Source organism: Schistocerca americana, chromosome 5 (assembly GCF_021461395.2).
Source record: "Schistocerca americana isolate TAMUIC-IGC-003095 chromosome 5, iqSchAmer2.1, whole genome shotgun sequence".
In the NCBI taxonomy this organism is placed as follows: Eukaryota; Metazoa; Arthropoda; class Insecta; order Orthoptera; family Acrididae; genus Schistocerca; species Schistocerca americana.
The window spans coordinates 529,401,140-529,425,511 of NC_060123.1; the positions used below are offsets into that span (position 1 = coordinate 529,401,140).

A 24,372-nucleotide genomic window follows, 5' to 3' on the forward strand; every position below is an offset into this window, starting at 1 on the left:
TCTATAAGTGGTTTGAAACCATCTATTTGGTCACTGGGTTACCAAAACGGCACCAAGACAGAAGATAATAGGGACAAGTCCAAACTACTGAATCCCTTCTTCCAAAATTGTTTCACTACTGCAGATTGTAGTAAAGTTCCTTATTTCTCTCATCGCACACATGCCAAAATGGTAGATATTGATATAAGTAATTGCGCAACAGAAGATCAACTAAAATCACTCATTAGTGGAAAGGCATCTAGACCTGTACTTGTAAGATTCTCCATAGATTATACGAAAGAATTTACTCCCCTTCTAGTAGCAGTTTATCACAGGTTGCTGGACCAACAAAGCAATTGGAAAAAATCCCATATCACTCCTGTTTTCTGGAAGGGCTGTCCGACATATGTACATTGTGTGTGTGTGATTTGCATGTGTGTGTGTATGTGTGTCTTGTTGACAAAGGTCAATGGCCAAAAGCTTTAATTGTGGAAGTCTTTTTGTTGTGCCTATCAACAACTCAGCATATCCACTATATGGTGAGTAGCAACTTTCTTTCTCATAATATTGTTACAGTCCATCCTGGATTTCCCATTGTTTGATCTCAATCACCTGCAGAATTATGGGACGTGTTTTATGTCCATTGTGATTACTTGGAGGATGAAAATCTCCTCTAAGAAAATAAATATAGATTCTGCAAACATATAGCCTTTAAAACACAGCTCATTCTGTTTGTCTAGGAGGTCCAGAGCACTTTAGACATGGATGTTTAGTCCGTGACTGGTTTCAGGCTATGCCCATTTTCAAGTCAACCAATGTTTATCAAGTAAAATGTCTGTCCAAAACAGCAGTTTTAAATGGGTACATATGTGTATGGTCCCAACTAATATTTGTTAATGAATCACTCTGGAGTTATACAATCATATCTATTTTTACTTATTTACACAGAATTAAACACAATTTCTATAAGTTTATTTTGCAAAAATTATATTTAGGCCTATACTATTTTATAGCCACGGACAGGGAGTCCTGTTTCAATTTCAAAAACATTTTGGAATGTGAAACATGTTACCGTACATATTATGTAAATGTCCCATTTCATCACACAAAATGGCCCTCTTTCACAGTTAGAGATAATTATACATGCTGCTCCATGCTTCAAAATTATGTCTCCCATAACAAACCTGGTGGTTCCCAGAGCTTCAACAATGGAAGAGCCTAGATCTGAAAGACCACTACAGATTCACTACCAATGATGCCTGCTCCTGATCCTGTCCAAGATCTTTGCCAATCCCACATGGGCTGATGTTCGATAGTCATTCAAATACTTTAGTAGGCCTGTTTGTAAATAAACTGGGAGGACAAGTAACCATTTCTGTAGCATTAGGTCATAATTCCTGTGATACAATTATTCATCTGTTATTCTGAATATTCTTTCGACAGTTTCTTCCATATCTAAGATGGTCTTCATTAACAGTACATCTTTGTTTCACTCGGCTACAAAGTTTGTTAGTGCAGCAATGAGTGGGATATCACCAGCAATGTAATGTTCTTCCAATGGATTCCACAAAAGGCCCACACTATTTTTGTGTTTCATCCATTTTTGTATACTTCTATAAAAATATAATCTTGAAGCTTTAGAGCCCATGTTGCCAATTGTCTGACAGATCCTTCAGGTTTGTCAGAAACCATAAATGGTGGTAGTTAGTCAGTGAGCGGTCTATTGTACAAACAGGGTTGGAAATGGTTAATGCTCTTACAAGGGTATGCAGCCGGATAGCATCATCCTGACAACATGATATCTTCAGGTGAGATTGCAGGTGCACAGTCACATCAGAACTGAGGCAACATCAGATACAGCGGCTCCTTTACACCACAGAAACAGGCTGCTGCACATGCGCAAGAAGCAAAGAATTGCAGCGCCACCAGCGGTAGAAACTAACAAAAGTGATAAATCGCTAACTAAGACACAGCAGGTTGAAAACCAGATCATTGTTATTTTATATCTGATAAAACAGGATGGCATATCTTGCTTAAAGGAAAACCTTTATCTCTGTTAATAATGTCATTGGATAATCTTATTTCGATGTATACAATCCTAGTATCGGGAAGACAGAGCAATAATTTGCATCTCTTTAAATGAGATATTACACCCTTGATTGAGACATTGTTCAGTGACAGTAAATTTTTCAGGCTGGAGCGAATGAGTGTGACGTTGATGTTCCTACAACATTCATGAACCGTACAAATAGTTTGTCCAATATAAGCCTTTCTGCACTGACAAAGAATTTTATATACCCCAGGCTTCCTCAATCCCAAATCATCTTTAACAGATCCAAGAATGGCTCTAGTTTTAGTCAAAAGCAAAAGGAAATTTTTAATATCATATTTTCTGAGGATTCTTCAACTTTTCAAAGAAATACTCCCTGAAATGGGTAAAAAAGCAACAGCTTTAAAAGTGTCCATTGTTGGTTCACATGGTGGTCCAAATTGAAAAGCACAAACAACCTGATGACCAGTACATCTATTTTGTATGAAAACTTCCTTAAGATAATCCAGTTCTGCATCAAATTATCATAATCTGAAATAGCATAGGATCTCTAGGCCAGTGTATGTAAAACTCCCATGTGTTGACATGGTGGATGATAACTAGTAGAATGGAGGCACCGGTCCGTAAACATAGGGTGCAGGTTTATAGTATACGCTCTGTACCAAAGTTCTGTTTTCTTTTTTATGTACTAAAACATCCAAAAAATGTCATTTGCCATCTTTTTTAATTTCCATCAAAAATTTGATGCATGGATGAAGGGAGTTAAAATGATCCAAAAGCAATGAGGAGCTTCCATTCCATGAGGCCAAATGATAAAAATATCATCCACAAATCAAAAAAAATGTGGGTTTAAGAGAAGTAGCCCTGAGTGCAGTATCTTCAAAATCTTCCATGAAATGACTGGCAACAATAGGAGGAAGACGACTCCCCATAGCCAAACCATCAGTTTGTTCTAAAAAAAATGTATCATTACATAAAAAATAAGTTTTATTCAATACAAGGCAGTACAGCCCAGTAGTTTTATCATCCAAGGCTGACCAATTAGCAACAAAGACTCCTCCAAAGGTAACTGAGTAAAAAGTGAAGCAACATCAAAATTAACTAGAAGATCAATGTTGCAAAACATTGAGCATTGAATAGAAGCACCTATAGAGGGTGAACATTCCAAGTGAGCCACTCACAGCACAAATGTGGCGAGGAGTAGGTAAAATTACATTTTCTGAATCAGGATAGCCCCAATTTCCATTAAGTAGATGCCTCAAGATTTTTATTTCCTGCAGTCTTTATCTAGACAGCCACATCAACCTCTATCTGTGACTAGCAATTTTGCATGTTCATACTGAAGAAATATTTCAATAACATCAGACAGTCCAAGGTATCATCAACTCATGGCAAAGGTGTACATCCTTTTGGTTATCCTGGTCAAAGAACTCCATCAGTCATTACGTTGTTAATTCAGGAAAATGGACTCTTGTTCAAACACTTAAACAAACATTCCACCACCAGAACATCCATCTCAACACAACCAATAATGTACAGTATATTGCATCCATCAACAAAAATATGAAACATTTCTAGTTTTCTCAGTAAAATTGATAGAATTTCGATTTCAACTGATCTGCACACTAGTGGCTTAAATACCTTGGCTACATGACAGAAAAAATAATGCTCTATTTAAAAAACTATAATTTGTAACTTTAATTCTCTGGGAAAAAACTGAATAAACTATGTTTATAACTACACAGAAAGAGTAACTTTTCTTGTGATTACCTATATCAATAACTACTCCTTGTGCTTATCTTTTTGTAAGTTACACAAAAACATCATGTGTGCATCCTGTATATGTTGGTTTCTGTTGAACAATAACTTAAACACTGTGCTCGCATACTGTGATAGAGTTTCCAGAATGAAATTTTCACACAGTGGAGTGTGCGCCGATTTGAAACTTCCTGGTAGATTAAAATTGTATGCCGGACCGAGACTCGAACTCAGAACCTTTTGCAGGCAAGTGCTCTATCGACTGAGTTACCCAAGCAAGACTCACGACTCATCCTCGTAACTTTAATTCCGGTGGTGTCATGTCTCCTACCTTCCAAACTTCACAGAAGCTCTCCAGTGAAACTTGCAGCACTAGCAACCCTGGAAGAAAGGCCACTGCAGAGACATGGCTTAGCCAAAGTCTGAGGGATATTTCCAGAATGACATTTTCACTCTGCAGCAGAGTGTGTGCTGGTATGAAAATCCCCACCGTGTGACCAAGACTCAAACTCGGGACCTTTGCCTCTCGCAGGTGAGGGCTCTAACAACTGAGCTACCCAAGCACGACTCACGACCTGTCCTCACAGCTTTAATTCCACCAGTTCCTTGTCTCCTATTCTACAAACTTCACAGAAGCTCTCCTGCAAAAACATGCAGCACTAGCACTCCTGAAGAAAAGATATTGCAGAGACTTGGCTTAGTTACAACCTGGGTGTTGTTTCCAGAATGAAATTTTCACTCTGCAGCAGAGTGTGCACTGATATGACAATTACTGGCAGATTAAAAATGTGTGCCAAACTGAGACTCGAATCAGAACCTTTGCCTTTTGCAAGCAAGTGCTCTTCTGTGTTTGAGCCTCGGTCCGGAACACAGTATTAATCTACCTGGAAGTTTCATATCAGCACACACACCAGCGCAAAGTGAAAATTTCTTTCCAGAAACATCCCAGAATGTGGCTAATCCTTGTCTCCACAATACCCTTTCTTCCAGGAGCACTAGTCCTGAAAGGTTTGTGGGAGAGCTTCTGTGAAGTCTGGAAATTAGGACACGCAGTCCTGTCAGAATTAAAGCAGTGAGAACAGGTTGTGGGTCATGCTTGGATAGCTCAGATGGTAGAGCACTTGCCCAAGAAAGACAAAAGTCCTGAGTTCAAATCTCGGTCCGCATTCAGTTTTAATCTGACAGGACGTGTGATACAGTTGTTGACAAACTATAAATAGAGAGAGAAATGTATAGCAATTGATACAAGAACTCTTTCAGAATACTTGTAAATAGCACATACTTATTTCTGTATTTAACAGGTTCATGTTTTATATGCTTCTTGTAGATCTGATGATGGCTGTAGAGCCAAAACTGTTTATCTGTGCAAATAAAACAAAATGTGATACAGTGAATTCTATAATTTATTTAAATATCGGGATCACTAGTCTCCTCCAAAGGTAAAAGAACCTCATTTCATGCATTATCTTTTGTTCTGAGTGCTGAGCTTCACCTGAAGCTGCTGCATTCTAGTTCCGTATTCACGTTCATAGTATCATTTTATTCACTGTTCAGTTGAAAACTAGAATTAATTCTGTTTTGGCCCAAATTCTGAGGTTGAAATTTATGTTTCTTTTTACACCACGGCTGAAGCATCTATTCCAACTCATTACTCACTCTCACCTTGTTTCTGGTCTCATTCACTCCAGTTTCTGAGAGTCTTAAGTTTACAGCTGTGATCCTACAACAGGCAAACTATGGAAGATGCATGTGCTCATGTGTTGCATGAGTTGTGCTTATGTGAATATATATATATATATGTGTGTGTGTGTGTGTGTGTGTGTGTGTGTGTGTGTGTGTGTGTGTGTGTGTGTGTTGGTCAGAAGCTCACACATTTAGTACTCTTTTGGTTGTGCCTGTCTGTTATGTAAATTTTCATTCACTCCAAATCTTAAATCTCCAAAAACTCTTCACCTTCGAATTACACATGTATTTTACATACCTTCTGGAATGCCATACGGTGTGTGTGTGTGTGGGTGGGGGGGGGGGGGGGGGGGGTGCGCATATGTACATGTCACTCCAGAAGGCACATAAAAACATATGCATATTTGAATGCAATGCTGGGTCAAAATTTCAAAGCAATTGCTGAAGAACTTTCAAAGATTTATGATTTTACACTTTCATTTATACAGATTTCATATCCTGTTTTTCAGCTTGGACATAGTGTCAGGCAAAAAGCACATTTGACAAACATTACTTCAAATATTATTACATAGTTTATGGAATATAAGAAATAAGAAAATAAGGAACTGTTTAATCAACAACAGTACAGTACAGAAGATAATTAACACAAAGCCATTGTATGCAACATAAATAAACAATGCAGGTTAACAGATAGTGAAAGGAAAACAGAGACTTTTTAAAAGTAAGGAACCATCAGTGAGCATCAATACTTCATCAATTATTAATAGATTCCACCAAATAACATCAGACTTTTTTTTTGGAGCTATCAGTCTTCTGACTGAACTGGTGCGGCATGCAACAAATTCCTCTTCTGTGCCGAACTCATCATCTCAGAGTAGCTCTTGCACTCAACACCCTCAACTACTTGTTGGCTGCTTTCCAATCTCTGTCTTCCTCTACAGTTTTTACCCCCAAAGCTCCAAATAGCACCATGGAAGTTATTCCCTGATATCTTAAAATGTGTATTATCATCCTGACCATTCTTCTTGTCAATGTTTTCGATATGTCCTTCTTCCACCAATTCTGTGGAGAACCTTCTTATTCCTTGTCTTATCAGCCAACCTGGTTCTCAACATTCTTCTGTAGCATCACATCTCAAACCGTTCAGTTCTCTTCTGTTCTGGTTTTTTCCATAGTCCATGATTCACTATCATACAATCCTGTTCTCCTAATATACATTCTAAGAAACTTCTTCCTCAAATTAAGGCCTTTGTTTGATACTAATACATTACTTCTGGCCAGGGGCACCCTCTTTGCCTGTACTACTCTGCTTTTTATGTTCTCCTTTCTTTGTCCATCATGGATTATTTTGCTTCCAAGGTAGCAGAATTTCTTAACTTCGTTTACTTTGTGATCACCAATTTTGATCTTAAATTTCCTGCTATTCCCATTTCAGGTACTTCGTATTACTTTCATCTTTCTTCAGTTTACCCTCAATCCATATTCTGAACTCGTTAGACTGTTCATTCCATTCACTCAACAAATTCTGTAATTCTTTTTCATCTTGACTGATGTCATCAGTGCCCACTCTTGAATCTTTCTTTCATTTCCACCTTTGGTTCTTCTAGAACACATTGAACAGTAGGGGCAAAAGACTGCTTTCTTTTCTTACAACATCCTTTTTAATCTGAGCACTTCGTTCTTTGTCTTCCAATCTTATTGTACTCTCTTGGTACTTGTACATATTGCATACTACCCATTCTTTCCTATTGCCTATTCCTATTTTTCTCAGAATTTTGAACACCTTGCACAATTTTACATTGTCGAAAGGTTTTTCCAGGTTGACAAAACCTACAAACGAGTCTTGATTTTTCTTCACTCATACTTCCACATTATCAAGCAGAATGTCAGGACTGCCTATCTACTTACTGCATTTACCTTTCCTAAACCCAAACTGACTGTCTTCTAATAGATCCTCAATTTTCTTTTTCATTCTTTTTGGATGCGTAAGCTGTTCAGTTGATTGTGCAATAGTTCTCGCAACATGCTAAGGTTCTTTAGTTCACATCATAGATCACTATTTCTCCTCATATTGTCACTATTGCACGAGATATTTGATTTGCTGAGGCCGATTTTTCCAAATACAACACAACACAACAGTTAGTATATATATTGTTGTTAGAATACCTAATGTTCTAAACAGGTCTCTACATGTAAGTCTAGGAACTTTGAACATGTAAAGTTGCTTAGCAACAACCAATCCCCACAGGTTGCACAAAAATTCGCTCTTCAGGTTCTTGTAACTGATTATGAGTTATTATTTCCGTTTCCTTGGGACAACAGTGTGTCTCAGCTATTTTTCATGTGTGCATCCTGCCGCAGATGTGTGATGGAAAATGGCAGGGAACTACTGAACACTTGGAATTGTTTTTTCAGTAGTCCCACACAGGGACTTCAAAGCCATTTATAGTGCTCTTCAGCACCTGAACGCTTTTGAAAACCAAATGTATGAATCCATCAATGAAGTCAACTTAGGTGACAACCAAGAGACGCTTGTCACCAATCACCCATGAAACAGCAAAGCTGCTCACAAGACCAATAAACTTCCCCATGTGACAGGTGGTCCTGAGCAGTGGTGGATACACATTTTTAACAGTTCAACAGGCTGAGAATGATAAGCAATGGATCACTCCAGGGAATAATTCTCCCTCCCCCCTCTGCTTTTCAACCCTTTTACACTGGAACTGCACACTTGTTTGCCATAAAATGTAACAGTTTTACAGGGTGCTGATGACTTGAATATACAGGATGAGCATTAATAAAACCAACAAACTGCAAGGACCAACTCCTGACTGGGACTGGAGGAAAAAAGGTCCTATGTCCAGAAATGCATCACTGCCACAGTATATGGCACTGATGACTGAAAGTCCTTCTGGCCACATGTGTTGTCTGTCACCCACAGATGACAATTATGCAGATTGATGATGTCAGCTCTGGTAATGGTTGCTTCATCAGAAAAGAGGACTGATGACAGAAATCCCATAATTGTGATGCTCTGGTGCAAAAACAGAATCCTTCCTGCAGAGAGATATCTGCTGCTGATAATCATTGCACTTGTTACAGGTGACATGGATAGTAGCGGTTGTCATGCAGAACACACATAATCTTACTTTGGCTTGCAACCTGTTGGTGAGCCATTTGTCTGGAGCTTGTACCAGGGTTCATCTCAATATCCTGTAGAAGCTGATCTTACAAATCTGACGTATCCACAATCCACAGCCTCCCTCTATGTTCATCTGTCTGAAAGGGCCCTTGATCACACAAATGCAAAGAAAGGGCTTGAAATGTTGTGTGATGTGGTTGGTGTCTGTGAGGGTACTTGTTCTCATATAGCTATGCGGACTCTCAACCATTTCCATCTGCTTGGCCTGTTCCTGACATGAATACCGGGCCATTCTGCTGCTTACAGTACTCTGCATAAATCACACGGCATGCAGCACATAAGGAACACACGGAACGTGGTCAAAAGAAATGTCATTCGTCAGCACTGTCTACCGTGGCACAAATGCATTTCCAGACACATGTTCATAGGACCTTTTTTCCTACATTTCCAGTCAGGAATCAGTTCCTGCAGTATGTTGGTTTTATTAATGTTCACCCTGTATATTCAGTGAGACCCTTTCTAGTGGCCTGCTGAGGGTGGACCAAGTTATGTCTAGGCTACATGTGTACACGGTGAAGAATGGTTTTGATTGATCATCTAGCAAAGTCTTGGTTCTACTCTTCACCAGACACAGGGTTCTTCCAATAGTGATGCTGAAGCCTGGGCCATACAAATTACTAGCCAAGGCAGTTGTCAAATACCTTGTACTCAATATAGAGCACAAATTTCAATGGAAGAAACATATTACAGAAGCTGTTGTTGATAGCAGATGCAGACATTGGACTAAGACGGTATCATGCTTTGGCACACCCATACCTGGATTACACTTCTCTTTGTTTCGGGGTCAGCTCCAAACACACGTCCAAGACAGTTCCACAAATGTCAGTGTGCAATATGCAGTTTATGCCAACTAACATGGTTTTAGCTAAAGCAAATGGGCCTCCCCTACATCTATGTCATGAATACCTGAGTGGAAAATTTTTACTCAAATTATCGCAGTTCATGCCTGATCTGGAATTACAAGATGTCTGGTCGACAGAAGCGTCCGATCCCACGCATCGGCTTTGACCCGTGACATAAGGGTGTTGTCATATGTGCCGTCATGACGGCACGGGGTTTGGTTTGTGAGTGTGGCATGTTTGTAGATGTCGTCGTGTTGTGGTTTGTTGTGCTCTCTGGTGGTATGTTCAGGGTTTTCGTTTGTGTGGTGTAATGGGCTCAGTTTGCTTTTGCTCATTATCCAGAATTGTTCGAGTGTCGGCTGTGTTTGTAATGGAATTCGTTTCAGTGAGTTAAAGATTTTGTGTGAAGGTTAATTTAGTGTTGTTCGCTGTACATTGTGGGGTAATTTTAGTAAAATTAATCGGTTGTTGTTTTTGTTCAGGAATAGATATGACGAATAAAATTAACAGTGCGCAGGTCAAGGGAAGTGTTTGATCCCATTGTGTGGCTGTGTATGTTATTGGTATCAGGAGATGTTTTTGAGCTATATAGGCCAAGGGAAGTGTTTGATCCTAATTTATGGGATCGGGAGCTGCTGTTGAGCTACATAGGTCAAGGGAAGTTCCCGATTCCAGATATTGTGTTTAGTGGTATTTGGGGAGTCTTGTGATGTCGGTTTTTTTTTTTGCCATTTGTGTGGTTTTGTATAGGGATGGGGTGTCTAAATTTGTTTATATTTAGTTCGCCCCCACCCAAAAACACCCTATTTCCTGTGCTTGTCCCATTAGTGTCATTAGGTTTTTTGTGGAAAGTGTGTGTGTTTGTTTTTCGATGTATTTTCATCCTCATAGTGTGTATGTACCGACTTTATATGTGCCATATTGGAATCATGGTTTGTGGTTGTTTCTGCCATATTTGTGACATCATGGGTCAAAGCAGACGGGTGGGATCGGACACTTCCGTATTTCCTATGTCTATTCCTTAATGGTGTTATGCTATTTCTTTAGATACTGGCTCAAAAGTCTTCCCCCCCTTGCTGCCGTATACACAGACACTAGTCAATTTCTCAAGCAAAGTGTGTCTGCATTATGACTTTTAGCAGTCTTTTTCTGAGCGGTGAAAATTTTTGTTTTCTGTGGCTCATTCACCTAAAATATAATGCCATAAGATAGTAGAGTGTGGCAGTAGCTGCAGTGTGCAGTACTGACAGCATCAGTATCACAAAGAGAAATAATAGTATGGGAGCAAAAGAGGCTGAACTAATCTTGCATTGATGGTGAAGAATACAATCAGTTCCACTTAAGATTACTGTCAGTCTACAGACCCAAAAACTTACAAGATCCCACACTCATTACATCATCAAATTTAATATTAACCTAATTTTAAAACTTTTTGCTCACATATGAACAAATGTCACATGTTTTGTCTGCTTTCAGAGAGACTCCAGTTGAAACAAATCACTTTAGAACTTCCATAAATACAGTATTTTCAGTTCCTTCAAGATTACTGTTGTCTACTTTGTTAACCAAAATGTTTGTGTCAGCAGATAGGGTAAAATGTGACTCAAAGCTGATACACAGTGGACTTTTGGGACTCCATAGTTCACCGTGCCCCACTTATATGCACAGATACTGCTTCTGTGATATTCAGCAAAACAGTCTTCTGTTCTTCAGTTAGAATGTAATCCACATCCAAGGCGACCCACTTAAAACATAAAACTTTTTCTTAAGAGGTCATCATGTTTGACTCGTCTGAAGGCTTTGTAAAGATGACAAAAAATTTCAATGAGACACATTCTTCTATTGATGGATTCTGTGATTTGGTTGGTAAATGAGAATACATCCCGTTCACTTGATGTACCCTGTTGGAAGCTAAACTGAGTTTTGTTCTGTAAGTTGTGGCTGTTGAGGTGATTGACTAGCCTTCTTTGAACAAGTTCCTATAAATTTTTGAGAAGCACATTAGGTGGGAAATCGGATAGTAATTAGTTACTTTCACTTTATCACCCTTTTTATAAAGAGGATTAACACCATAGTTGTAAATCAGAGCTTGCTCCACCCAAGGTCAACATCCTAGATTAGATTAGATTAATACTTGTTCCATAGATCATGAATACGACACTTCGTAATGATGTGGAACATGTCAGGTTAATAAAAGATGTCTGTACAAGATATTACATTACACAAAATATTGCATGACACTAATGTTTAAGTTAGGGTTTTTTTTCCCCTCCCTTAATTTATATCTAAAAATTCAGCCAATGAGTAGAAGGAGTTGTCATCTAGAAATTCTTTTAATTTATTTTTAAATGTTGGTTGACTATCTGTCAGGCTTTTGATGCTGTTTGGTAGGTGACCAAAGACTTTTGTGGCAGCATAATTTACCCCTTTCTGTGCCAAAGTCATATTTAACCCTGCATAGTGAAGATCATCCTTTCTCCTGGTGTTATAACTATGGACACTGCTATTACTTTTAAACTGCGTTGGATTATTAACAACAAATTTCAGAAGTGAATATAAATACTGTGAGGTTACTGTGAGGATCCCTAGATCCTTAAATAGATGTCTGCAGGATGACCGTGGGTGGGCTCCAGCAATTATTCTGATTACACGATTTTGAGCAATGAATACTTTTCTACTCAATGATGAATTACCCCAGAATATGATGCCATACGAAAGCAGTGAATGAAAGTAGGCGTAGTAAACTAATTTACTGAGATTCTTATCACCAAAATTTGCAATAACCCTAATAGCATACGTAGCTGAGCTCAGACGTTTCAGCAGATCATCAATGTGGTGCTTCCAGTTTAACCTCTCATCAATGGACACACCTAAAAATTTTGAAAATTCTACCTTAGCTACAGACTTCTGTTCAAAGTCTATATTTATTACTGGAGTTGTGCCATTTACTGTACGGAACTGTATATACTGTGTTTTATCAAAATTTAAAGAGAGTCCGTTTGCTGAGAACCACTTAATAATTTTGTGAAAAACATCATTTACAATTACATCACTTAGTTATTGGTTTCTGGATGTTATTACTATACTTGTATCATCAGCAAAAAGAATTAACTTTGCATCTTCATCAATGTGGAATGGTAAGTCATTAATGTATATCAAGAACAGTAAAGGACCTAAGACCGAACCCTGTGGGACCCCGTACTTGATAGCCCCCCAGTTTGAGGAATCAGCTGTTGTTTTAACATTACATGAACCACTTATTTCAACTTTCTGCATTCTTCCAGTTAAGTATGAATTAAAGCATTTGTGCACTGCCCCCCTCAAACCATAATGATTTAGCTTATCTAAAAGAATTCCATGATTTACACAAATTTACCTTCGAAAGTCAACCATGGAAAGGTCTTCTAGGAAAAAATTTCCACCATCCTGTCCAAGAATGCAGGAGATGGCTACATCAGATTTAGTGGGTAGCCACCTAGAAGCCGTTAATGAGTCGGAGCACTGGCGATCACCAATTCTTATGTCAGTTTATAAGAACAGGATCAAACAAGATAAGCTCAACTACACTGCAACTAATAATATTAATCCTCTATTTAAAGCAGGAAAACTAAAGAGTTTGATGGACGAATTAGATAAACACAAAATTTTAGTAGCAGGACTCCAGAAAATGAGAAATACTACAGAAGAACCATTCGAATCACAAGGCTACAGAATTTACATCGGAAAACCTGGAATAAGGGTTATGAAGAATGTCCCCAATTTGGAACTGGCTTTATAGTCAATGTGAAAATAATAGATTCAGTTATCGATTTTCAAGCCATCTCCCCTAGAATCGCAACTTCGAGTTTAAAAGCATCCAATAAAATTTATACCATCATTAATGCTCTCATGCCCCTACTAATGAAAATAATTTTCTGACAAAGACTAGGAAAGAAGTGGAAAAGTTTGGGGATCTCCTTGACAAAACAATAAACCAAGTAAATATTAACAATGTTAAGATCCTGTTAGGGGACTTCAATGTCCAACTCGGAAGATAAAAGAAATACCGGGATATCACTGGGAAATGGGCTCCACATAAACAAACAAATAATGGTCAAAGATTTGTTGAACTCTGTAGGGAACACAAACTGATCTCAAAGCCCACATACTTCAAAAGGAGGCCAAACAAACTTAAAACTTTGAAACATCCTGATTGGAGAAAAGGAGAATGGCAACTGGATCATGTATTTATCAACAAATTCTTCCACAGAGAAATCTACAATGTTGATGGAAATGAGCGTTTGGCCTACAGGTTCAGATCATTACATTGTCAAAATCAAAATTAAGTTCACACCACTAAGAAAAGAAACCAAAGTGCAATAAACGAAAGAGGAACTTTGATCCCCGCCAATTAATTAGAAATGATAAATATAGAGAAGTCACACAAAACATAAAGCCGACAGATAATTTAGAAGAACTGGTTCAAGTTCTCAGACAACAAGCAGAAAATTTAGCCCCATTGAGCCCACGAAAAAGACATGTCTTGTGGAACTCAGAATGTGACAAAATTCATGAAGAAAGACACCATGCATGGTTAAAATTTCAAACACACAAAACAGAAGAAAATGCAACCAAACTCAAAAATATCAGGAAAATGTTCACACAAATGATCAGGCAAACCAAGAGACAATCACAGAAAGATCTAACTGACTTAACAGAAGAAAATTACCATAAAACCAATTCCGGAGACTTTTACAAAATGTTTGGAAGACAATTACAAAAATTTGCCCCTCCCATGTTAAAGCTGAAAAGGGAAGATGGAAAAATGGCACATAATGACAAGGAAAATGCCGAAATCATGGCAAAAGCATTTAGTAAACTTTTGAATTGTGAAGAACCCCAGGAACTTTTAGCAATTAATACAGAATCACCCATCAAGACTCCACATGATCTCAGAATCCTCCAACAATTCAAGAGGTGGAAACGGCACTTAGAGAGATGAAAAATGATAATCCATGCAGAGAAGATAAAATTATAAGGCATGCAGAGAAGGCCAAGTTTTTGCAGAAATGTGCCAGTGATACAGTTTAAAATCCTTACACATAGCCCTAACAAAAATCTGGATAACAGAAAAGTTTCCCAAACATTGGACCACAGCTATAATCCACCCACTCCACAAAAAAGGAGATAAAGGCAACCCAGGTAATTACAGAGCTATCTCTCTCTTAGACTGCACATACAAATTTTCTCCAGAATCCTATACAAGAGGATCAAAGAGCAACTAGAGGAAGAATTAGGCGAATACCAAGGAGGCTTCAGACCTTGGAGAAGCTGTGCAGAACAGATCATCACATTAAAATTAGCCATAGCACATTACAAGAAATGAAATAAACCTCTTGTAATAACCTTCGTGGACTTAAAAAAGCATATGACTGTATTCATAGACCTTCAATGCTAAAAATCTTAAGAAATTTCGGGCTCCATACAAAATTAATCAAACTGATAGTACTCACCTTAACCATCACTATATCAAAAGTCAAGTTCAGGGGGAGGGGGGGGGGGGGGGGGGGGGGGGGGGACTCTCTGAGCCATTCATCATAAAAACAGGTTTAAGACAAGGAGATTGCACCCCTGCTGTTTAATGTGCTTTAAAATACATAATGAGGGAATAGTACAAGACTAACCCAAAGAACATCCAAATCGGGGGACCCAAAGATAACATAAGTTTAAATTTTCTAGGATTTTGCTGATGACCTTGTCTCTTGTCCAACAGTATTCAGGAAACCAAACAGTTACCTCACTACAGGAAATATCACAGAAAATTGGTCTTGGAATATCCTTTGAAAAAACAGTCATCACGTTAACTGACACACCACTCATAAACAAAATTGCCATAGGAAACCAAGAAATCAAAATTGTAGATAAATTTATATATCTAGGAGAAATCATAACACATAACCTCAATGAAAAGCCAACATGGCATAACAGAATAAACAAATTGACTGGAGCACAATATATCACCAAGAAAACCTACAACAAAAAGAGCCTGTCAATAGCAACAAAATTAAAACACTGCAAAACAGTCACTCAACCAGAAATAACATGCGCAAGTGAAACCATCTTCAAAACAACTAACATTGCACAAATAAACAAAATACTCAAAATAGAGAGAAGAATCATCCGAATGTGCATCAACGAATCATACCAGAAAGATGGACACTGGAGAGTAGTTACAAATGAAACAGTCTACAAGGATATAGAACCGGTAATGAGTACAATCAGGAAGAAACACATTTCATTTTTCGGACGTCTAATCAGAACACCAGAGAACAGGATCATTAGGAGAATAACAGAAAAATTGTGGAATAGTAAGTGCAACATTAAGTGGATTGCAGAAATCAAGGAAGATATGGATGAGCTACAGATTACATTGGAAGATCTAAGAAACAAAACTGACAAAATCAGGAAACTCACAGACAAACAAACCAGACTGCAAACGAGAATCAACAGACAGACAATAGAAAGGGTTGTTTCTGATGAAGAAAGAAGGATGAGATCCGAGAGAATGAAGAAGTACTGGGCTGACAGGAAACTGAAAAATTCTTTGTATAAAGTTGGCTAGAGTGGTCCAGTGAAGGCCATAAAATATAAAGAAGAGGATTAACAATGGCATACTTAAGTCTATCTGTGACACTTCTTTGTTACAATGATACATTAAAAATATGGCACAGCATCCCATTTATAAGATAACAACAGTGCTTAACAATTATTATGGTTCTTTCATCAATCAGTGGACTTTTTATTTTTCATTTTACTAACTGATCTTTCCATTTTATTTACAGTGACAGGAGACATCCGAATCTAGTTACCACTTGAGACACCTGTATCTCAAGAGCCATGGTGTTATCAATAGAGCCCTTACATCCAATTTGGGATGCATTTGACAGGAAATTATAGTTGAAATTCTCTGCTACTTCTCTAGTTTTATTAAAAATCATCTGAATGGTTAAAGAAGCCATCCATAATGCAGCTTATGGACTAAAGAAATCCAAAAGAGTAATAGAATACGTGATAAGTGGTGGAACCACTCAGTACAAGAGAAGGTAGAAAGTAAGAAGAAAACTTATAATAAATGGTTGAACTCAAGATCAGACAATGACTGGCTGGAATACAGAATGGAGAAAAGATGCACAGAAAACAATAATTAAGGCAAAAAACGAAGCCTGGCAGAAAACCGGTAAAGACCGAGAAAAAAGCACGGGGAATACACGAGCAAATAAAGCCTGGAAGGTATTAAAAACAATGACAACACAGAATAAAGATAAAGCAAATATAAACCTCATTAGTATGCAGGAATGGGTACAACACTACCAAGGACTACTAACTGAGAACAGAGCTGCATTCACTGAGAACCCACCAGGCATTGAAACCAGTAATGATAATGTACCATCGATAACCCCAAAGGGAGTCCAAAATGCAATGAATGCCATGAAAAACAGAAAGTCGCCAGGTCCAGGATTAATTTATATAGAACTGGTTAAAGCAGCACCGTCAAAACTCTTTGAGATATTCGCAGCGATTTTTGACAAACGCCTTAGAGGTGACAAAGCCCCAAAGGAGTGGAAAAAGGCAACAATTACATCAATATTTAAGAAGGGCAACAGGAGGAATTGTGCAAACTATCGTGGTATTAGTGTGATGCCATCCATGGTGAGAGTCTATGGCCGTATCCTAAAAAAAGAGGATAGAAGAAGAAATAACTGAATCTGGAGAACAAAATGGATTCAGATCTGGTCACTCCTGTACTGATGGAGTATTTACCCTCAAAAACCTAGTGGAGAAAAGGACAGCAAGGGGCCTTACAACCCACCTTGTCTTTGTAGACCTCCAGAAAGCTTATGACACAGTTCCACAGAACAAGCTATGGACAAGTCTAATTGATAATGGCCTGTCACCGAGCTATGTGAAAGCTGTCAGACTCCTCTACCAAGGTTGTACGGCAATGGTTAAAGTGAGAAATCAACTATCTCAAGAGTTTGAGGTGACGAAGGGACTACCCCAGGGATGCACACTTCCCCCTACACTCTTTAAAATCTACCTACAGGCAGCATTAAAATCATGGGAAAGAAAATGCGAAGGAATGGGTGTCCCTATAGACGACGAGATCTTGTTCACTCTATTTTTTGCTGACGACCAAGTGTTAGTACCTGGAGATGAGGAAGATACAAATTACATGCTCCGCAAATTAAAAGAATATTATGAAAAATGGGGTCTTGTCACAAATGTATCTAAAACAGCATATCTGAAAGTGGGAGGAAATACTGTTAACGACTTACAGCTCAGTTCTGACACTGCAAAATGGGTCATAATTTTAAGTACTTGGGAGTGACACTGTCATCCAATGGTAGAAGTATGGATGATGTAAACAATAAAATAGGCCAGGGCAAGCGAGCCACAAAACAACTAAATGGTATTTTCTGGAACAAGAATATGATGCGCAGAACAAAACTTACCACCTACCACACAATTATTGAAAGTATCACAACATATCGTGCAGAGTTGTGGGAACTAACTCAGAAGCAGAAAGATCACTTGCTGGATGTTAAGATGGATTTCTGGAGACGGAGTTGTGGATACTCCAGACTTGACCATATTAGAAATGATAGGCTCAGAGAGGTTATGCATGTCCAAAGCACAATCCTAGACTACATAGAAAGGAAGCGCCTACTCTGGTATGGCCACTTACAGCGTATGCCAGGCACAAGATGGCCAAAACGGGTATGGCAATGGACGCCACATCAAAGAAGAAAGCGCAGTAGACCTGCGAGATGCTGGAAAGACGAAATCAACGAAGCAATGGCGGTGAGAGGTATTAATGAAGGAGACTGGAATGACCATGAACGATGGAGATTGGGATGCGAAAGGCGGCAGCAGCCGTAGAAATCTTGCTCATATGTATATATATACACTGTGTCTGAGTTCACTGATGTCTTATTAAATTTTCTCTGTCTCTCCTTTTATTATACAGCATCTTGTATGGTCTTTATTTTACTATTGTAATGGCAAAAACAATCAGTTATTGACAAAATTATTTAACTGGATAGATAAAAAATCTACTCACCAAGCGGCGGCAGAACACACACATAAAAGACAGTTGTAACTGGCAAGCTTTTAGAGCCAGGCAGAAGGGTTGAAGGGAAAGGAAGAACGGTGAAAGAAACGGAATGCAGAGGTCTAGGAAAAGGGGTAGATTTCGGAATAGGCTAAAATGGTTCAAATGGCTCTGAGCACTATGGGACTTAACATCTATGGTCATCAGTCTCCTAGAACTTAGAACTACTTAAACCTAACTAACCTAAGGACATCACACAACACCCAGCCATCACGAGGCAGATAAAATCCCTGACCCCGCCGGGAATCGAACCCGGGAGTGGGAAGCGAGAAAGCTACCACACGACCACGAGCTGCGGGCTCGGAATAGGCCCCCACAACTGTTGGTCAGGGGAGAAAGAGTCGTTCCTTCTCATCCCGTATGGTAAGTTTGGTGTCTTTCGTGAAATTTCCCCCTTTCCCTAGACCTCTCCAGCCCATTTCCTTCACCCCTCTTCATTCTGCTGAAGGAGGAGCCACTGGCTCCAAAAGCTTGCAAATTTTTATGTGTGTGTTCTGCCGCCGCTTGGTAAGTAGATTTTTTATCTATCCAGTTGACTTACTTTATTATTCGAAGCATCAATTTCAGACTAATTAGACATACTGTTTGCCTTCCCAAAACCTTTTCTTAGAATATTGCCATGTAATTTGTAGAACGAGTCAAGTTTTGCAGTAACAGGCAGAAGCAGTGACCGCACGCTACACCTGTAAAGCATATTTACAACAAATTATGACTACTGATAATTGAAATTGGAATTGCATCTAGATTACCTTACATATTTGTACGTACACGGAGATGAACAAAAATATGGAAACACCACAAAAACAACATTACCATTCCTAATACGCTGCAGTAAAACCAATGACATTCAGAACAGCTTCCTGTCATCTCAATATGGTCCTATATGGTTGTCAAGGGAATCTTATAAAATTCTTCCAGGAAATTAGGGGCATGTTAAGGAACGGTGATGGAGGTGGATTGCTGACACACGCCCTGCTCTCCAAAGTATATCACAAAGGCTCCATAGCATTGAGATCTAGTATCCAGGAGAGATGCAACAATTCTTCTCTGATCTCACAAAACCAGCTCTGGATGCTGTGAGACACGTGAGGGGACTGATGACCTTAGCATTTTAGTCCCGATCAGCAAAATGGTCAGATAATCTGCAGGAAATTCTTAAACTGTCAAAATATTTGTAGGCCTACATAAAGATGAAAGAATCTAAAATTTTTTGGTTGTGTAGAAATTATTTCCTCCATAACCCCCATCCTAAATGTTCTAAAAATTTCACAGTATGTTAGTTGGTCATTGTACTTAGGGAATGTACAATCAGAGTGGACAATACTTGACCACAGAAAATATGAGAAATCTTTTAGGTGGACCTAGCTCTAGTCTCAAGGCGAAACAGTCATGGGCAATTAAATATTTATACTGTTCCCTGATTTTAAGTAAACTTAATGCAACACTGGTATTTCTGAATCAAAATAAGTACTGTACATTATCATAAGTCAGTGGGAACACAATTCATAATTTTGTTCAAAACCATTTTATAACAAAAATGAGAAACAGCATATTTATAGACAATATTATTCACAAATTATTGTTGTCTTCTGTCACGATTTTACTTCTTTATGACTTTCCATGAATTTAAATTGCCTACACTGTAACAATCAACACTGCATTGATGAAAAGAGTTCATTTTTTTCCATCTGCTTTCATTTAGAATTAAGAGTTTCATGATTGTTACTAATGTTGATATGGTGTGTAAAAACCCCGTAGCATCTCTTATGGCATCAATAGCTTCATGCTGGAGATCACATCGTGTTACAATATGTTTACAAAGACATCCTACCCCATCACATTCAGTTTTTCCATGACCTGTTGCTGAAAATATCCATTCTTAATTCCTGTACTACAGTACCAAGTTCATAAAGCTTAAAGCGGTTCTTAAAATGAGATGCTACACCATCAGTCACATACACATGTTTAGGAAATGCATGACCTCCACATGCTATGTCATCAATTATCATGCTGACAGTGTAGCAAGCATGTGCACTGCCATGAATAAGATCGTCACTGACAACAGCAAAACAGTGTGATGTTCCAAGGAAGTTGGAAGGTTTGACCATAATCGCGTGAGACCATAATCTTAAATTTACGACGGCAAAGGGCAGCTCGAAGGCTGTCAGCACTGTTCATAGCAGTTTCTCTCATAAAATTCCCTGTGTCTCGCTGCCCGTTACTGTGCACCAGAGAGACTCCATCAGTTTTAATTGACACACAGTTGGTGGAGAGGGAAGTTATTTTTGTCTTCAAGAATGGCGATAAAACTTATCCAGACAACTACAGTTCACAAGTTACGTGAAGGACATAAGCACTGTTTTCTAAATTCGTACCTCCATAATTGAAAGCTCAGAACTCCTATTGGGTTATCACATTATGTGTCTCTTTCATCGCCTTACAAATGAAGACAAGCTGCATATTCCCGCTGAGATATCATCTTACATCATTTGCGTTGTACCAACTTAACACCCTACTGTAGCTTTCTAACGTCTAAACAATAACAAATATCTTGAATCAAAACAATAACAAATCTACACACAACAACAACTGACAAACGACTACATCGCCCATAGACACTAGACTACAGTCAGAGACTCTAGTACAGTAACGACAAACAGCGCTGCCAATAGCTTATTTGAAGGACTACCATAGAAGTTGCTTAAATTACTAAGATCTGTCTGCTATATAGTTTTTAAAAGAATTTTACGCACAAATATTATGTGTGTACTTGGATTTAATTAATGTATTCGTCAGAGCCACCTTAGCTGCCAAAACCAGCCTTATGTGAAAGGCAGTTTACCCATTTGTGGGCACTGAGATTTGGTGTGAATAGTTTTCATTTCGTAAGCAGCGACACTCATACATTATACCTGTAGAAAGACCGTACCATGGCCAGAATCACGCAAAATTTTTAAACTATGACACACTTTCATTCTCTTCCTTCGTGAGTTTGAGGATGAATGGGGCGGTGAGGGCAAACAGTTACCCCACAAGTGCTTATCTTGCTTTGCTACGTGTTGTAGAAGGCCCATGCATTTATTCAAAAATAAGAACACAAGTACAATAAGAGAAAACTATTCATATAGTAGACTGGATTGTATAGCGATAAATGTGGTGCACTCATAAACCCAACAAATAAAGAGATCAAAATAATCTTTACCAAAATGAGAATTTTTCTTCCGCCGACCACTTCAATAAAGCCAGATATACAGATACAATTACAAAACCTTTAGGGTCAGTTTCACGATAGCGTGATAAAGCCAGAAATAGCTGTTTCCGGAAAAGAATACTATATTGCTCCTCAGAACTTTGTGACATACTGAGTTACTTATGTAATGAATCCCTCCACACTGGTACTTTTCCATATAGGCTTAAATATGCTATTGTTAAACTATTACACAAAAAAGGAGACAAATTATCAGTGGAAACCTTCCATCCCATTTCATTATTGGCAATATTTTCAAAAGTGTTTTGAAAGGGTTATATACAATAGAATTCATAAACACTTAGTAGAGAAAAATATTGTCATTCGCAGTCAGTTTGGATTTTGGAAAGGTTTGTTAACTGATCAAGTTATATTCACTTTTCCAGATAATATTTTAGAAACAATAAATAAAAAGTTATTACCACTTGTAATAGTCTGTGTTCTGGCTAATGCTTTTGATTGTGTTAAGCATGATATCCTTATACAAAAATTTAAATATTGTTGGAAAATATGAATAGCAGGCTCATGGTTCTAATCCTATCTTTTAATTGAAAACAGTGTGTCTGTATCAGGTTTACCACACGAGAATAGTAATTCAAAACATGAAACTATCAGACAAGGATTGCCTCAGGGCTCTATTTTAGATCCCTTGTTGTTCCTGTTATATATTAGTGACCTTCCATATGCAGTGTCACAAAATGCAAGTTTTGTCTTATTTGCAGATGATATAAGTACTGGTAAAAAAAACAGTACCCGTGATCTCACTGAGGAATCAGCTAATGAAATATTTGTATCAATGGATTGTCACTGAGTTTTGACAAGACCCAGTACATACAGTAGAATACCTCACAAAGAATACCTGACCCTATAAGTATAATGTATTCAAACAATGAAATTAAAGCTGTAGATGGTGTCAAATTTTTAGGGGTAAGAATTGACCACAACCTAAATTGGAAAACTCACACTATAGACTTTAATGCAATCCCATAGTTCAACTACATTTGCAGTACGAATGATAGCAGAAATAGGTGATTTAAAAATGAACTAGTTAGTTTATTCGGCCCACTTCTATTCACTAATGAGTCATGGAATCATCTTTTGGTGAAACTCCTCTCACAAAGAGAACATTTTCAAAATTCAGAAACGAGTCATTAGAATTATATCTGGTGTCAGTCCTAGATCATCGTGCAGAGACCTCATTAAGAAACTTGTATTTCTACTACTTCTCAGTACAAATACTCATTGATGTCCATTGACATTTCCAACGTGTCTTTTTTTTCACAAAATAGTGCAAAACATGATTATAATTCCAGAACAAAAACAATCTGTATAATTACTATAACAGCTTAACATTAGTACAAAAAGGAGTCAAATATGTGGGCACTCATATATTCAATAACTTTCCAGAGCATATCAAAGGTCTTGTAAGTGATAAAGATCGGTTTCAGAGTGAATTAAAGAACTTCTTGTTGGATAACTCCTTCTACTCCATCAAGTAGCAGGCAGGACATATAACTAGCTCCATCATGCCAGTAGAGGACATATAACTAGCTCCATCATGCCAGTATTGTTTAAAAATGTGTATTCCAACCATATATTAAAAAGTCTTAAAAAAGTTATTAGGAAGGCCAAATTTATATATGTATTTACATCAATGATACCCTTTTGTTCATCATTTTTCCCAGGCTGAGAATTCTGCTTCAGGAGGTTCGAAGCAGGCAGGAGGAATTTGTGCCAGCAGTGGAGGAGCTATTCTGTATCTGCATTGTCATAATCAGCACTACGCACAATGGAACTAATGTGAAGCAGTATGTAGCTCAGAATCTGAATATTCATCTTAAATGTATTGATATTGAAGGTCTGTTGACATTTGTACCAGTTCAAGTCCAGCCAAGATATGTGTACAGATTTATAAATTACCTTCAATTTTTTCAATTATTCCTTCCAGTCATTTTTTTATTATTCAAGCACCAGTTATTAATCAGTTTCTATTATTTTGTCCCCCCACACATATGCCACTATTCAATGGCGATCGTTTAAAGAGTGGCCCCGAGCAGAATTTGAAAATACATTTCATTTGTTGAGATAAAAAAAATTAAGATAAGTGAAGCATTTTATTGTCAGAAGAAACTAATAAATCCTTGGTTGAGTTTGTTATATATATGTGAGATTGGGAATACGAAAAACATTGAAGGAGCAATTTAAAAATAAATTCGGCCTAAGAACGAGTCGCACCAGGAATACTAGTTTCAATTATTTGGTTGCGGTTCGTGCCATCTCTCTGGACGTAGATAATCTCTTTTCCTTCCAATTAATATCCTCTACGGAAAGTGCCTTTCTACAGAAAAGTCGAAAACTTGTATAAAGTCATCATGAAAGTGCAAGATGAGTCATCAAATTCTATAAGGCTGTGTCAAATAATAATCAGGTTCATTAGTGAATCTGTGTATAAATCTACCT

The 24,372-nt window shown here is 38.0% G+C and overlaps 1 protein-coding gene across 3 annotated transcripts in view; it reads right to left on the bottom strand.

Moving 5' to 3' along the window:
- Positions 1-21,267, bottom strand: part of LOC124615456 — a 136,295-nt gene extending 115,028 nt beyond the window's left edge. For 2 of the 3 annotated variants that reach the window (XM_047143358.1, XM_047143357.1), the window contains exon 1: positions 21,041-21,267. In XM_047143358.1, the coding sequence (XP_046999314.1) occupies positions 21,041-21,046 (6 nt within the window). In that variant the 5' untranslated portion in view covers positions 21,047-21,267. Of the gene's footprint in view, positions 1-19,206; positions 19,349-21,040 lie in introns of all 3 variants that reach the window. The other variant, XM_047143359.1, reaches the window with a different exon arrangement.
- Between the last annotated feature and the right edge of the window lie 3,105 nt (positions 21,268-24,372).